Source organism: Zootoca vivipara, chromosome 13 (genome assembly GCF_963506605.1).
Source record: "Zootoca vivipara chromosome 13, rZooViv1.1, whole genome shotgun sequence".
NCBI classification, from domain to species: domain Eukaryota; kingdom Metazoa; phylum Chordata; class Lepidosauria; order Squamata; family Lacertidae; genus Zootoca; species Zootoca vivipara.
In genome coordinates, this window is record NC_083288.1 from 53,643,393 (window position 1) to 53,658,560 (window position 15,168).

The following is a 15,168-nucleotide window of genomic DNA, read 5'->3' on the forward strand; positions in this document are numbered from 1 at the left end:
AGGAGGGAGGATTCCCTCCCCCAAAATAATACAGTGGTCCCTCGGTTTAAGTACACAGTTGGTTCCGGAAGTCTGTACTTAACCTGAAGCGAACTTTCCCATTGGGTATCTGAAGAAGTGTGCATGCACACGAAAGCTCATACCAAAATAAAAACTTAGTTGGTCTTTAAGGTGCTACTGAAGGAATTTTTTTATTTTACTTTCACATTGAAAGTAATGGAAAGTGGATTAATCCGTTTCAGACGGGTCCGCGGTGTACTTAAACTGAAAGTACTCAAACCGAAGCGTACTTAAACCGACGTATGACTGTACAGTAATAATTAATTCTCCTCCTGTGGGTGGTGGGTGTTTTGGCCACGTGGGAAAGGGGGCACAACTGAAGACCTCCCCCCCCACCAACACACTTGCATATGCTAATTTATGAGCCCCCTACCCAAAGTCTGCTGTGGGCAGGATTCCTGTATTGCAGGGGGTTGGGCTAGATGACCCCTGGGGTCCCTTCCAGCTGCAGGTCACTTCAACCCCACTTATTCTACCCCCCTGACAAAGCTACCTTAAATCCATTTTTTCCTCTCCCCTCCCCCTAATTTCTTTTTGAGAAGAGCCGGTGGTGGAGTGGAGTGGTTACAGCGGAAGGGTCTCCCTCAGGAGGGGGTGGGGCTGGGGGGTGGACTCTCCTTCCTTGGAGGTTTATCAGCAGAGGTTGGATGGCCGCCTGTCTTGGATGCTTCAGCTGAGATTCCTGCATTGCAGGGGGTTGGGCTAGATGACCCTCGGGGTCCCTGCCCATGATTCTGTTTCTCTGATTGCTGGACTAAGACCTGGGAGAGGCCAGGGTTCAAATCCCTGGGTGACCGGCCAGGACCTTTCTATGGGGTGGCAAGGGAAGTGGGGCTCGGACTGAAGCAGAAGGAAGAAGGTCTGCAAGAGGGAGTTTCGTAGGGCTGCCCTATATATAGTCGCTTGTAGGCAATAAACCAAGTCGCTGTTCCCTGGATGCCAGAGACTGCAGTGGGTTGAAAGCCAGCAACACCCCTGGTGGGTGGGTGGGAGGGAAGGGCGAAGTGGGGTGTCTGTGGGTGACCCCAGAAGCACCAACCTGTAGGTTTGGGAATGGGCTTGCCGGGGTGTAGGAGAAGCCAAGGATCAGGACCCGTTTTGCGCAAGAGAAAATTCAGAACACACACAGCTGCCAGGGTGGTCTTAGTGTTTTTATTTCCTATCAAAAGTAGAATGCAAAATACTCTCCCCGCAAACACACACGTATAGAAATATTTATATATACAAATATAAATCAGATTTCTGTACAGCTTCGACAAGAAAAGTGAAAAAATAACCTCCTCTAGGAATAGAATTAGATCTCTTTGTATAAATACTGGTTTTTGAGGCAGCACAAGGGGGCTGGGGAGGCAAGACCTCTAAGTGCAAGGCACAGAATAGCCGTGGGGCAATTGGTCAATGGAGGAAAAAATAGACGTCCTTCTCAAACACGTAGCACCCTGGGGAGCCTCTCGCAACAGATTGATGCTCCTGAGTCAGCTAAAACCAGTGGGCACCTGAAACTCAAGGTGACTCCCAAGCCCCAATTAAATATCTAAATGCTGGCACCTTTACTTCTTGGGGAGGGGGGGCGCTCAGAATTGACTTGCTCCCAAAATACATCCAGTTTGCATTCTTTCAGTGCCAACACAGCACAAAACCAGCTATCCTTTGGGACGTCCTTCCCCACCTATGTGGGGGGTGCCCTCTACCTCCCCCCCTCCATTTGTACCAAGCTCAGCCTTCGAGGGCCCTTGCTGGGGGTCCCCAGCAGCCGCCCAGCTCAGCAGATCCGGAGGGGATTATCCACTTGGAGGGGAGCCAACGCCTCTGGGCCCAGAGAGCGGCGTCTGCTGGGCTCAGCAATCCCAGTGCCATTTTTACAATTAACTGGAAGCTGTCCTGGGAAATCACAAGGATGGGGGAATTCGGGCCAAAGAGCCATTAAGCAGAAGTGGGAGGGGGGGCCCTCAGGCTGGCAAACGCTGCTGGCATGGTGCCATTTGCAGCAGCCTCTGCGCCCGTCCGGGTCACGGCAGGCTTGCCTTGAAGCCGGCAAATTTTCCGAAAGAGAGGCTTTGGTTTTTTGCTTGGAGAAGACCCCCCCCCGGCTCTTGGGGTCTGGGCAAAAGGACTCTCAGGAGAGCTTCTATGTGCCACAGAGATTGCAGAATCCGTAGCATAGCAACCAGTGCTGGCATCTTGCAAGATGGAAGGGCAATGAGCGATTCGCTCCACCAGCCCCACGGGAGAGATGCTGCCCTTCCTGGGGGTGGGGGCACAAGAGGAGGAGGGGAAGGTTGCCCATAAACATAAAGGTAAAGGGGCCCCTGACCATCAGGTCCAGTCGTGTCCGACTCTGGGGTTGCGGCGCTCATCTCGCTCTATAGGCTGAGGGAGCCGGCGTTTGTCCGCAGACAGCTTCCGGGTCATGTGGCCAGCATGACAAAGCTGCTTCTGGCGAACCAGAGCAGCGCACGGAAACGCCGTTTACCTTCCCGCCAGAATGGTCCCTATTTATCTACTTGCACTTTGATGTGCTTTCGAACTGCTAGGTGGGCAGGAGCTGGGACTGAGCAACGGGAGCTCACCCCGTTGCAGGGATTCGAACCGCCGACCTTCTGATCAGCAAGACCTGGACTCTGTGGTTTAACCCACAGCGCCACCTGGGTCCCTCATCCTCATCACCCCAACAACATATTTCATTAAATGCAAACAGGAAGCCTCTCTGTTAAAACATACTTCACAACAAATGTCCATCTCGGCAGTGCAGAAGGAGAACGGACGTATTCAAAGTGCTGATCTGCACCCCCCTACCCCACCCATCCACATCCAATGGGGGGGGGGACACACAACCCTCATCCCCCCCACTCCAAACACATACATACATGCATACATAATAATAATAATAAAGAGGAGAAGGCAGATCCCTGCTCTACTCCGGCGTAAACATCACATGAAGCCCTGACTGGGCAGGGTTCTAGTCCAGTGTGAGGTAGGGGGCACACATCACCCGGGGATTTATTGGCATCGCCACAGCCCCACCCCAGCCAAGGGTGAGCAAGGGGTGCTTTGTTGCTCCCCCCCCACCGCAAGGAAGACTCTGGCGGAGGCAGAAGCGGCTGTGCAGACATCGTGGTTGGAGTCTCATCTTTCCGAAGAGCGAGTCTCCCAGGGGGCAGAGGGGTCTTCAGGGGGGGGAGCCTCTTCCCAGCCGAAAGACCAACTGAGGCTTCTTCCCTGGGGGTGTGAGAGGGTGCTGGGCCTGGTGCTGCCGCTCAGCAGCAGGGCGGACTCTCTTTGTGGGTGGGTGGGGGAGGAATGTAGAGGGAGAGGAACAGAAAAGGAGCAATAGCTTCTTCCAGCTCCTGAGAGATTCTGGCTGAACAAGGCGGGGGCACTCAGGGCTCCATCACTTGCCCCATGAACAGGATGGTGCCTATAAAGGAGAGAAAGAGAAGCAGGGATGTGGTTAGGGTTAAGGCGCCAGGTTTCTAAATAGATCAAATTTCAAGGGGCTGTCTGGATGCACAAAATGTAGAGGGTTGGGCTAGATGAGCCCTGGGGTCCCCTTCCAGCTCCACAATCCTACGATTCTGTGCTGTCCACAGCAACAGGGCCTTGGAAAGATCTGGGTTCAGTTCCTGACATGAAGCTCCTGGCTAGGGTGCAGCCACTGCCTCTCAGCCTAAGCCGCCTCATGGGGTTGTTGGAATCCTAGAGTTGGAAGTGACCCCAAAGATCATCTAGTCTAACCCCCTGCAAGGCAGGAATGGGCAGCTGTCCCAGACACGGGTTCGAAACTGCAAGCTCGGCAGGATCAGCACCACGCTCTAACCAACTGAGCTAAACAGGCTGAGGATAAAAAGGGAGAGGGGGGGGCATGGATGCCACCCTGAGCTCCTTGCAGGTAAAGGTAGGATATAAAATGCATTGATGACTAAATAATATAGGTGGGTTCAAAGGTCACTTGGAGGAAAAAAATAAAATAAGGCTCAGTAGTCCCAGAGGCAGCCACCAGGAGGCAGCCTTGCACCGTTCCCAAACGCAGTTGCAGGCCTTGCTCTGTTGACAGGGTTTGTCCCAGGGAAGGTGGAGGAAACTTGTTCTCTGCAGAACCAAAACCACAAATTGCAGGAAAGGAGATTTCGACTCAGGAGAAGCATCCTGAAGGTAAGAGTTGTTTTACAGTGGGACGGATTCCTTCAGAAGGTGGCGGGCTCTCCTTCCTTGGAGGCTTTTAAGCAGAGGTTGGGTGGCCAGCAGAATCAGGGATTCTTGAGCTGCAAATTCCTGCCTTTCAGGGGGGGTTGGGCTAGATGACCCTTGGGGGCCCCTCCCAACTCTATGATTCTGTGAAAAGCGCTCTTACCGGTTGGGTTGTGTCGCACGAGGAAGAGGAAGGGCCTGTCCATCACAAGCTCCAGGGGGGCCATCCGGGCATAGATGATGACAGCTGAGGAGAGGAAACAGGATTTTTATTGCATCTTACTTTCTATTTCTCTTTGGTTTTCTTTCTGTTTGATATATATTGGTTTTTTATTATTCTGTTTAGTTTAGTTTGGATTTTATTGTATAATATGTCAATAATAAAATTGATATTATCAATATTTTATTATCAATTAATTTATTAAGATTTTTAGAAAGGAAGAGGAGTTTGATGTGAGGAACCGGAGGCGGCCCAGGGGAAAGCCCAGGAAATGAGCTGACTGTTTGGGGTCACCCCAGGAAAGTGATGCAGTGGGGGGGGGGTTATCTGGATGAAACCTCCAAAGACCCCCTAAGCAATAGGGTCAGCGGTCTTCTGCTCTGCTTTTGGGGAAAGGGGAGAAGTTAACAAGGGCATTTTCTGCCCCGGCTATTTGGGATGACGCAGGCTCCATCTTTGGCCACCTGTTTCAGGTGTCTTTTGGATACAACCCCCACCCCCCTGGCTTTTCCTGGCCATTAAAGGTGGGCCCGGCCTGCTTGGCATTCCGTAACCTTGTCTTTTTGGTACTTCCCGATGTTATCTGACACACTGACAGCATTACTACTACATACCTGAATTTTATTGCTCGTTGGCTTTTAAATTAAGCATTTCAGAACATTTCTGAAGGGGAAGTAAGCTGATCAAAGCTCTGATAAGCAGGTTCAAAACTCCCACCCCCCCACCCCAAAAAAACAACTTCAGGAAAGGGAAGTGGGTCACCCTTTCCCAGCAATGGCGGCCCTCACCTGTGGCAGAGGAGGCCTCCGTCCCGCTCTCATTCACATCGATCTTCACCTTCTGCAGGGCTTGAGCCACGAAGAGGGATTCTTGGTCTGCAAAGGGGGACAAGGCGGTGAGCAGGGAAAGGGGGCCACAGAGGGGCAGGAGGGGGCAAGGTGGGCCGGCGTTGGAGAGCGAAGAGGGTGGGACCTCCTTTGTTGGAAGTTTTCAAACAGAGGTCAGATGGGCGCCTACAAGGGCTTCTTTCACTGTAATTCCGGCATCACATGTGGGGTTGGGCTCGATGGCCAGTAGGGGACCCATCCAACTCTACAATTCTATGAATCATAGAATCATAGAGTTGGAAGAGACCACAAGGGCCATCCAGTCCAACCCCCTGCCAAGCAAGAAACACCATCAAAGCATTCTTGACATATGCCTGTCAAGCCTCTGCTTAAAGACCTCCAAAGAAGGAGACTCCACCACACTCCTTGGCAGCAAGTTCCACTGCCGAACAGCACTGACTGTCAGGAAGTTCTTCCTAATGTTTAGGTGGAATCTTCTTTCTTGTACAGTAGCTTGAATCCATTGCTCCGTGTCCGCTTCTCTGGAGCAGCAGAAAACAACCTTTCTCCCTCCTCTATATGACATCCTTTTATATATTTGAACATGGCTATCATATCACCCCTTAACCTTCTCTTCTCCAGGCTAAACATACCCAGCTCCCTAAGCCGTTCCTCATAAGGCATCGTTTCCAGGCCTTTGACCATTTTGGTCAAATCGTTTGAGGTTTCTAAGCAGAGGTGGGAGGCACATCTGCCAGGGATTCTGTTGCTGTGATTCCTGCGTTGCTGGTGCGGTTGGACTAGAGAACCCTCAGAGAACCCCTTCAAACTCTACAATTCTATGACAACTCCGCAAAGCAAGCTGGGCATAAATATAGCCCCACCCCACACCCTCTGCAAGAGTGCAATATATTTTTATTTGGAGCGTGGAAGGAGAATCGGGTGGCTGCTTCTGCAGCACACTCCTAAAAACCTTTCCACCCCAAAATGCGGTTAGACTTTCCTGTGTAGTCTGGGAGCAGGCTGTGGCCAGGCCAAGACCCTCGGCACATGCTCTACAGCACCTTCCTCTTTGTTATTACTTTAAGAAGAGCTTGCTGGATCAGGCCAGTGGCCTGCCTAGCCCAGCATCCTGCTCTCACAGGGGCCAACCAGCTTCCCAAAGGAGAGTTTCCCAGCACAAAAGCAGCAGCAGCCCCGCCCCCCCGCCCCGTGATTCCCAGCAGCCGGGATTCATAAGCATCGCTGCCTTAACTCTGAAACACGTTCACACATACTGCAGTTGGGGAGCTACAATCAGGCACCCTGGGGTGCAGACGACCAGAAGGGTCTTCACACAAGCGTCAGAAGGGACTGACCTGATAGGCTGCTGAAGTTGGCTTTTCTTGTGTCGAACATGTCCTTCATCCCCAGGGTCTCCAGGGGCCTGCGGAGGTCAGCTTCACTCTCCAAGGAGAATCTGCAGAAAAAGGGAGGTGAGAGGTGAGGGGGGGGGGGGTCACAGTCCAGGCAGCCACCAGCTCCACACCATGGCTGGGAGATGTGGCAGGATCTGCACCCAAATCAGAGCTTGCATGATTGCTAGATAGTCAGACAGGGGACTACAGAGTGTCATATTCTCTAAACTTTTGTGGTGGGAAGGGGAATAGTACAAAGTTAATATTGACTTCTCCCTGTCACTGCACACGCTTCTTCTTACCTACAATGGGGTAACGTGTCTGTATTGTAAGCTTTCCTCCAGAAAGCACACTCCATTTTGAACTGGGCTGTAGAGTTATGTAACGTTTAGGGATTCCTGCCTGTTTGATTTTCACCACTGTAACTGTTGAAACCTGGCAAGACTTTTAATGTGAGTAAACCTTACGTATTTCTGGCTTACTTAAACAGTCTGGGAGTGATTTCCTTGTTAAGAGGGAAACATAAACGGGAGACGATAGTCCAAGTCTGCATCCTTGGATATCAAAATTGTTCCAGGAGGTTATATAAATTTCTGCCAAGAGCTTCTACAGATACAGTGGTGCCTTGCTTAACGAATGCCCTGCTTAACGAAATTTTCGCTTAACGAAAGGTTTTTTCTAGCAGAGGTTGCCTCGCTAGACGAATTCGTTTTCATCTAGCGAATCGCGGTTTCCCATAGGAATGCATTGAAATTCAATTAATGCGTTCCTATGGGCAAAAAAAAAAAAATTCAATGCATTCCTATGGGATTCGCTAGACGAATTTTTTCGTTATAAGAAAAGACCCATGGAACGAATTAAATTCGTCTAGCGAGGCACCACTGTAAGCTGTGCGTGGGTGGAGATTTTACTCTGCTGTAATAGATACTTGCGTTCTCACACAAAGTGAGGGAGAGGGAGGATACCATAATTTTTTTTGCTCCATAAGACGCACAGAATCTCCCCTTACTTTTTAGGAGGAAAAAGGTGCGTCTTATGGAGCAAGTGTGTGCTCCCTGGAGCCGAATTGCCCAGGGGCAAAAAGAAGATTGTGCTTTTTTTTTTTTATAGAAAGAGCTAAAGGCTAACAAGAGTGAAAGAGGGGTGTTGAAAAGAAGCTGCTCAGCAGCTGATTGCAAGAGATTGGGGAGGGAGATGAGGGACTCTAGCTCCCTTCCAGGACCCTTGCCCAGGCCTCTATTGTTGAATGTTCTGCAGAGGGAGGTTGTTTGTTTCCACAGCAACATGTGACTGGCTAATTGGATTATCTGGCTGATTAGATCAGGGGTCAGCAAACTTTTTCAGCAGGGTGCCGGTCCACTGTCCCTCAGACCTTGTGGGGGGCCGGACTATATTTTGAAGAAAATATATGAACGAATTCCTATGCCCCACAAATAACCCAGAGATGCATTTTAAATAAAAGCACACATTCTACTCATGTAAAAACATCAGGCAGGTCCCACAAATAACCCAGAGATGCATTTTAAATAAAAGGACACATTCTACTCGTGTAAAAACATACTGATTCCCGGACCATCCGTGGGCCAGATTTAGAAGGTGATTGAGCCGCATCCAGCCCCCAGGCCTTAGTTTGGGGACCCCTGGATTAGATTATCAGAAGCTGCAGAACTGTGAGTTGAACAGGATTTTTTCCCTTTGCAAAGTAAACTCAACAACTTTGAGCTGATCCTTTAAAAAATGGGGCTTTTCCTCTTTGCAAAAGAAGCTGCACAACTGCGAGCTGACCCCCCCCCAAAAAACCAGGGCTTTCCCCCTTTCCTCCTCTGAAAACTAAGTGCGTCTTATGGCCAGGTGCGTCTTATGGAACGAAAAATACAGTCATTCATAAAATATCCACCCTGCTCATCTAAATCCATCAAACAGGAAAGATGGGGGCCTGGCTTGGACCCAGGGGAGTCTTGGTTCCCCATTCCCTCCCACCCTCCTCAGGTGAAGTTTTGAGGCACCTACTTGGGTAGGACCAGAAGCCTCGTCACTGTCGTCATGTTCCTCTTCCATTCGGCCACCAGCTGAGAGTCGATGATGTTGGTCAGGGCAGAGAGCGGGGTGTCCAGATCGAAGGGGGCGGCAATGAGCATGCTGAGGGTCTCCCCCTGGTAGGGCAGCTCGATGACATCGTACTCCACACCTGTAGAGCTGGAGAATTCACCTGCAGAGGAAAGGACAGAAGGGCATAAGAACAGCAGGAGAGACTGCTGGGTCAGGCCAAAGGGGGCCCACCTGGTCCAGCACCCTGTCCTCACGGTGGCCAGATACCCCTAAGAAATCTAGGGCTCTAGATAGACTGCATCTGGACCTGGAGGTTCCATAAGAGGAGCCCAGCTGCTGGATCAGCCCAGAGGCCTATCTAGTCCTGCCTCCCATTTTCTTCTCCTTCTCTTCCCTTGTTCTCTGAGCTTCTCTTATCTCCGCCTAGTTTGGGGCCTGTCTCCTCCCCAATTCCCGAAGACACAGCCTCAGCCTCTGGCTTATCTGCTAGTTGCCTGGCACTGCTCTTGCTGCCTTCCAACTCTTCCTCTCCTTGGGAGCGAACAGCTTCTTCCCTGGGAAGGAGGGGGCCCAGACTGCCCTCTCTAAACTCTGACAAGTAGCTCTCAGCTGCAGCGTCGGCTCCTTGCTTGCTTAGCTCAGTTTCTGAGGCCGACTCTTCCGCTGTGCTCTGGGGGGGCCACGTTCCTGACACACTGATGACCTCATTCTCCAGGAGGAGGAGGAGGAGGAAGAAGAAAAAGAAGAAGACCCCTTCCCACCCCACCTCTCGGCAAGCCCCGCTTGACGCCGTTGCTCACCGTAGTTGAACTTTGCCGTCTGCTCCATCATGGGGACTGAGAGGGTGCTCCCGTCCAGCTTGTGGAAGAGGCGCTCCCTGGTGGCCGCCTCTGGGAAGGGCAGGTTCCAGAGGCCCTTGAAGTGGATGGCGTTCACCAGGACCAGGCGGGTCATGTGGTCCAAGGTCCCCTGGGGCAGGAAGTCCTGGATCATCCCTGGGGGAAAAGTCATGCATTCTATCAAATTTGCACACTGCCCTTCACCCACAAACCTCAGGGCGGTTTGTAGCATAAAGACACAAGATGCATAATAAAAATAATAGAGGGATAGAGGGCATGGCATCCCTTGCAGGCAGAGATTGTGCAGGGACAAATTTAATTGGAACATATTTATCGAAACCATAGAGACCCATGAATCAATATATACTGGAGGGAAACAATAAATTTATCCACATACTGTATATATAGTTCTGTAACTTTGATTATATATATATTTGTTATTTTGTTTCCTCTGTTTTTTTACTTTTACTTTTCCTCTTTTCTTCCCTTCTTTACTTCAGCTCACTGCAATACTCTCAAACACTGTATGGAAAATAACCTTTTCTTTTATTTTTTAATTTTCTTTTTTAATTTTCAACTTTTACAAAGAAAAATCTTTGCCAATCTAATTTACCTTTCCCTCGACTCTCCTCCCCCTCCCTTCTGTGGTTATTTATTTCATCTATTTTTATTACTGCATATCCCATTCAAATACATTTATAAATTTTCCCTCATCCTTCCCTTTATTATCTCTTACTGCACGTGTTTATATCAACCCCACTCATGTTTTAATTGGTTTGCAATATGTCCTCAAATAATCAATAAATAACCCTTTCTGGCAAGTGGGCTGGATCCTGTGCCCCCCCCCCCATGTGCCTGCCTACCTGTCAATCATCGTGACTGCCAGGCGGCCCAGTTCCCCCCCCCTTCCCTTGCAGTGCTGCCAAGGAGAGGCTCACCTTTCGTGTGGTCCTGCACCCAGCTGTTGATGATCCTGCGCGCTTCCTCACTCTCTGTGAAGTTCACCTGCTTGACCGTCTGGCGGAAGACCCGGTGGAAGTGTGGCATGAAGCCTGGGCTGAGCTCCAGGTCCCTCTGCACAAAGAGGGCATCGGCTGTGTCCACGACATCTTTGTTCCTGGGGTCTGTCAGGGCCTTCTGCAACCAACGCAGGGCTCTGGGGATGCCCCACTCTGCAGGGAGGAAGCGGGAGATCATTAGTCAGCGTTTCCCCCCTTTTCTCTCTCTCCATTTGTCCCTCTTTTTCATAGTCCACTGCAGCTCGTTTCTCAAGGCACCATAGAATCATAGAGTTGGAAGAGACCACAAGGGCCATCCAGTCCAACCCCCTGCCAAGCAGGAAACACCATCAAAGCATTCTTGACAGATGGCTGTCAAGCCTCTGCTTAAAGACCTCCAAAGAAGGAGGCTCCACCACACTCCTTGGCAGCAAATTCCACTGTCGAACAGCTCTTACTGTCAGGAAGTTCTTCCTAATGTTTAGGTGGAATCTTCTTTCTTGAAGTTTGAATCCATTGCTCCGTGTCCGCTTCTCTGGAGCAGCAGAAAACAACCTTTCTCCCTCCTCTATATGACATCCTTTTATATATTTGAACATGGCTATCATATCACCCCTTAACCTTCTCTTCTCCAGGCTAAACATACCCAGTTACCCAAACCATCTACCCAAACCAGTGGATTCACATGACAAGGAGGGTGATCCTCGAAGGCATTAGGCATTCCTTGGCAGGGTGAGGCTGACGACTCGAATGTTATAACCGGTTCAAAAGGAACAGACCAAACAGGAAGGGAGGAGGAGTAGCATGATATGTAAAGGATGTGCACACTTGTGAAGCAATCCATGTCTTGGAGCATGGAAGGCAGGTTGAGAGTACAGGGGTATAAATTTCAGGAGAGAAAAGCAACAGTGATATAGACCATCAAGCCAGAAGACTTGGGTGATGCCTTCCTGGAGCAGACTATCAAAGATTCAAAAAGAGATAGAGAGATATAGTAGTCATGGGAGACTTTGACGACCCCAATATCTGTTGGGACTCCAGACTCTGCTAAGAATAGACAGTCCATAAATTCCCCAGTTGCTGGCTGGCCATTTCATTTCCCAGAAGGTGGAAGAAGCAACAAGGGGACCATTTATCTTGGACCTGGGCCTCACCAACAGAGAAGAACTGATTGATGAAGTGGAAGTACCAGGAAACTTGGCAGGAAGTGATCATGTCTTTCTGGGCTTCAGGATAAGGAGGTAAGGGAAAGCTGAGTGTAGTCAGACACACACTCTGGACTTTAAGAAGGCTAATTTCGAAAAGCTGAAGGAGCTACTGGGTGAGATCCCGTGGTCAGAAATACTCAAAGAGAAGGGAGTCCAAGATAGATGGGAGTTTCTAAAAGGAGAAATGTTTAAGGCCCAAATGGCAACTGCAGACAATGCCAGCAAGAAAGAAAAGTGGTGTAAGGAGCTTAGATGAAAGTTTACTACCCCACTTCTTTCTTTCTTTCTTTCTTTCTTTCTTTCTTTCTTTCTTTCTTTCTTTCTTTCTTTCTTTCTTTCTTTCTTTCTTTCCCTCTCTCTCCCCCCCCTCTTCTCCCCCAATTATGCTGTAGGCTATACAGCATAAAAGTCTCACATCGAATATACAGTGGTGCCTCGCTTAACAAATGCCCTGCTTAACGAAATGATTTTTCGAGCGGAGCTTGCCTCGCTAGACGAATGCATTTTACGGAAAATTCGTCTAGCGAATCGCGGTTTCCCATAGGAATGCATTGAAATTCAATTAATGTGTTCCTATGGGCAAAAAAAAATTCAAAAAAAATTCAATGCATTCCTATGGGATTCGCTAGACGAATTTTTCACTATAAGAAAAGACCCGTGGAACGAATTAATTTTGTCTAGCGAGGCACCACTGTAACTGATCCGTAGAAAGGACTTTATGATCTGGAAGGTGTCCAGAGGAGGGCAACCAAAATGGTCAAAGGCCTGGAAACGATGCCTTATGAGGAACGGCTTAGGGAGCTGGGTATGTTTAGCCTGGAGAAGAGAAGGTTAAGGGGTGATATGATAGCCATGTTCAAATATATAAAAGGATGTCATATAGAGGAGGGAGAAAGGTTGTTTTCTGCTGCTCCAGAGAAGCGGACACGGAGCAATGGATTCAAACTACAAGAAAGAAGATTCCACCTAAACATTAGGAAGAACTTCCTGACAGTAAGAGCTGTTTGACAGTGGAATTTGCTACCAAGGAGTGTGGTGGACTCTCCTTCTTTGGAGGTCTTTAAGCGGAGGCTTGACAGCCATCTGTCAGGAATGCTTTGATGGTGTTTACTGTTTGGCAGGGGGTTGGACTGGATGGCCCTTGTGGTCTCTTCCAACGCTATGATTCTATCTTAAAATGGAGATGGTGTATGCACTTTCGTAGCCCAAGAAAATATTTAATAAAACATTTTTTTAAAAAAAATTAGGAACAAATGTAAGGTTCTGCACTTAGGCAGGAAGAACCAGCTACATCATTATAAGATGGGGGACACATGGCTTACTAGCAGTGCATGAGAAAGAGATCAGGGGGTCTTAGTGGTCCACAAGCTGAACATGAATCCACAGTGTGATGCAGCAGCAAAAAAGGCTACTGCAATTCTAAGCTAGTGTCCAGGTCAAGGGAAGTCATAGTACCACTCTATTCTGCCTTGGCCAGACGGCAACTGGAGTCCTGTGTCCATTTCTGGGCACCTCAGTTTAAAGAAGGAGATTGACCAGCTGGAAGGTGTGAAGAGGAGGTTCGACCAAGTTGATCAAGGGTCTGGAAAGAGCCTGATGAGGAACGTTTGAAGGAGCTGGGTATGTTTAGCCTGGGAAAGAGGAGACTGAGAGGGGAGATAGGATAGCCATCTTCACTTATCTCAAGGGCTATCACATGGAAGATGGAACAGACCCCCACTTGGGAGGTTGTGGATTCTCCTTCCTTGAAGGTTTTTAAGCAGAGGTTGGAAGGCCATCTCTCAGGGATGCTTGAGCTGAGATTCCTGCATTGCATGCAAGGGGTTGGTCTATGACTCTACAATTCTATGATCTGAATGCATGAGTCGCCCCAGTTGCATAAGAGGTTGTTAAAAAAACACAACCCAACTAATTCCTCAACTAAAACAAAACAAAACATGAATGTTGACACACTGGGTATGACTCCCACTGTATCACCAGCTTAACTAGCGAAGATTTGGGGTGTTATTTTGGCACTTTGACCAGATAGCTGAGAGGAGAGCAGCCCCCCCCCCAGCTATCAATCTGGCTCTGCTTGGAAGAGGCAGGGAGCTCAAGGAGGCCAAGGAAAAGAGGCAAGGGGTTGGGGGGGGGTCAGCTCAGGGACCTCTAGAACAGCATCACAACCCAGCTTGGCCACCACTGGGGTGTCAGGGAAATTGCTGGGGTTGCTCCCCCCCTATTTCTTGCCTGTGTTGGCTGGCTTGCCAGTGGTGGGGTCTGTCCTGTGGGGCTTCTCCTGCCCCATAAGGCGATGCATCCTGCACCAAGTGGACGTCTTGCAATGTGACAGAGGAGGATGGCAACGAGGCGAAACTTTGCCGCCACCCTCATGTTTCCCTTGTTGCAGCAAAGCCAGGACAAAGTGTTCCCCGCTCCCGCCCGCCGTCGGAGGCTTCCTGATCCGCTGCGTCCCACGGCCCCCTCCAGCCGCATCTCAAGCGAGCGCCCCCCCCCCCCAATCCAGGCTGCGGACTCACCGTCGAGGCTGAAAGCCATGCTGTCCTGGATCTGTCTCCGCGTCTCGCCGGCGGCGGCCATCTGCAGCATGGCCAGGACGGAGGCGACGCCGTAGGGAGAGAAGGCCACGTTGCGCTCGCCGGAGGCCGCGGCCACCTCGCGGAAGACGCGCACGCCGAAGTCGGTGGAGAGGCGCGACACGCGGGAGACACCCGGCCGGGCAGGGGGCGCCGCGGACGCCCAAGATAGGGCCACCAGCCCCGCCAGGGTCACAGCCCAGACCAGGCTCCGGGAGGCGGAGGGGGTCGTGCTCGACGGCTGAGGCATCCTAGGAAGGGGAGGAGAAGGCGGTGAGAGAGGAGACCCCCGACGAGAGGAAGGCGCACGGCTCGGCCGTCTGGGAAGAGGGGCGCGAGGCTGGGGGACGGGGTAGGGCGACGCGAGGAGAGAGCCAGTAAGGCTGGGAGAGGGGACTCCCTTCCCCGGGGGCGCCTTCGTCCAGATGCGCAGCTCGAGGAGGCGGCGGGACAGCGCTTGGTTCCCCCCCCTAGGGCCGGTTTCGGGGCTCTGCCCGGTCCCGATTCCGCTCCGGAGGAAGCCTGAAGCCCCTGCAACGCGGGAGAGAAACCGCGGCGGGCAGGGACCCTGCTTGGACACGCGTCCGCCTCTCCCGACGTGCGTTGCAGGCAGCCCGCAGGACTGCCCAAGCGCCCAGTGAGCTAGCGAGCCGCTTCAATTCCATCCTACCTGCTTGTTTTCTCTCTCTGTCTCGCGGGAGCGACTCTTGCTCGGTGCTGCGGCATTTGTTGCCGGAGCTGCCTGCTGAGGGCTGCTTTTATGCGCTCCGCGCCCGCCCAGCCGCGGGCCAGGAAGCCGCGATGAA

The 15,168-nt window shown here is 50.9% G+C and overlaps 1 protein-coding gene across 1 annotated transcript; it reads right to left on the bottom strand.

Moving 5' to 3' along the window:
* Positions 1 to 937: 937 nt before the first annotated feature.
* SERPINE1 (serpin family E member 1) lies at positions 938 to 15,168 on the bottom strand. The gene is made up of 9 exons (XM_035135414.2): positions 15,033 to 15,168; positions 14,306 to 14,613; positions 10,519 to 10,752; positions 9,542 to 9,736; positions 8,703 to 8,901; positions 6,654 to 6,754; positions 5,257 to 5,343; positions 4,412 to 4,495; positions 938 to 3,478 (listed from the first exon to the last, which is right to left on the bottom strand). Exons 1-9 carry the CDS (start codon positions 15,086 to 15,088, stop codon positions 3,441 to 3,443), a joined length of 1,302 nt encoding a protein of 433 aa, XP_034991305.1. The 5' UTR covers positions 15,089 to 15,168; the 3' UTR covers positions 938 to 3,440.

Bases quoted from the DNA above. Each gene is read 5' to 3' on its own strand.
- SERPINE1 (XM_035135414.2), bottom strand. From the start codon at position 15,088: ATGCCGCAGCACCGAGCAAGAGTCGCTCCCGCGAGACAGAGAGAGAAA. The intron at 10,753-14,305 runs GTGAGTCCGCAG...TCCTCCCTGCAG, and splicing joins CATGGCTTTCAGCCTCGACG to AGTGGGGCATCCCCAGAGCC. The intron at 5,344-6,653 runs GTCAGTCCCTTC...CCCCCTTTGCAG, and splicing joins CAACTTCAGCAGCCTATCAG to ACCAAGAATCCCTCTTCGTG.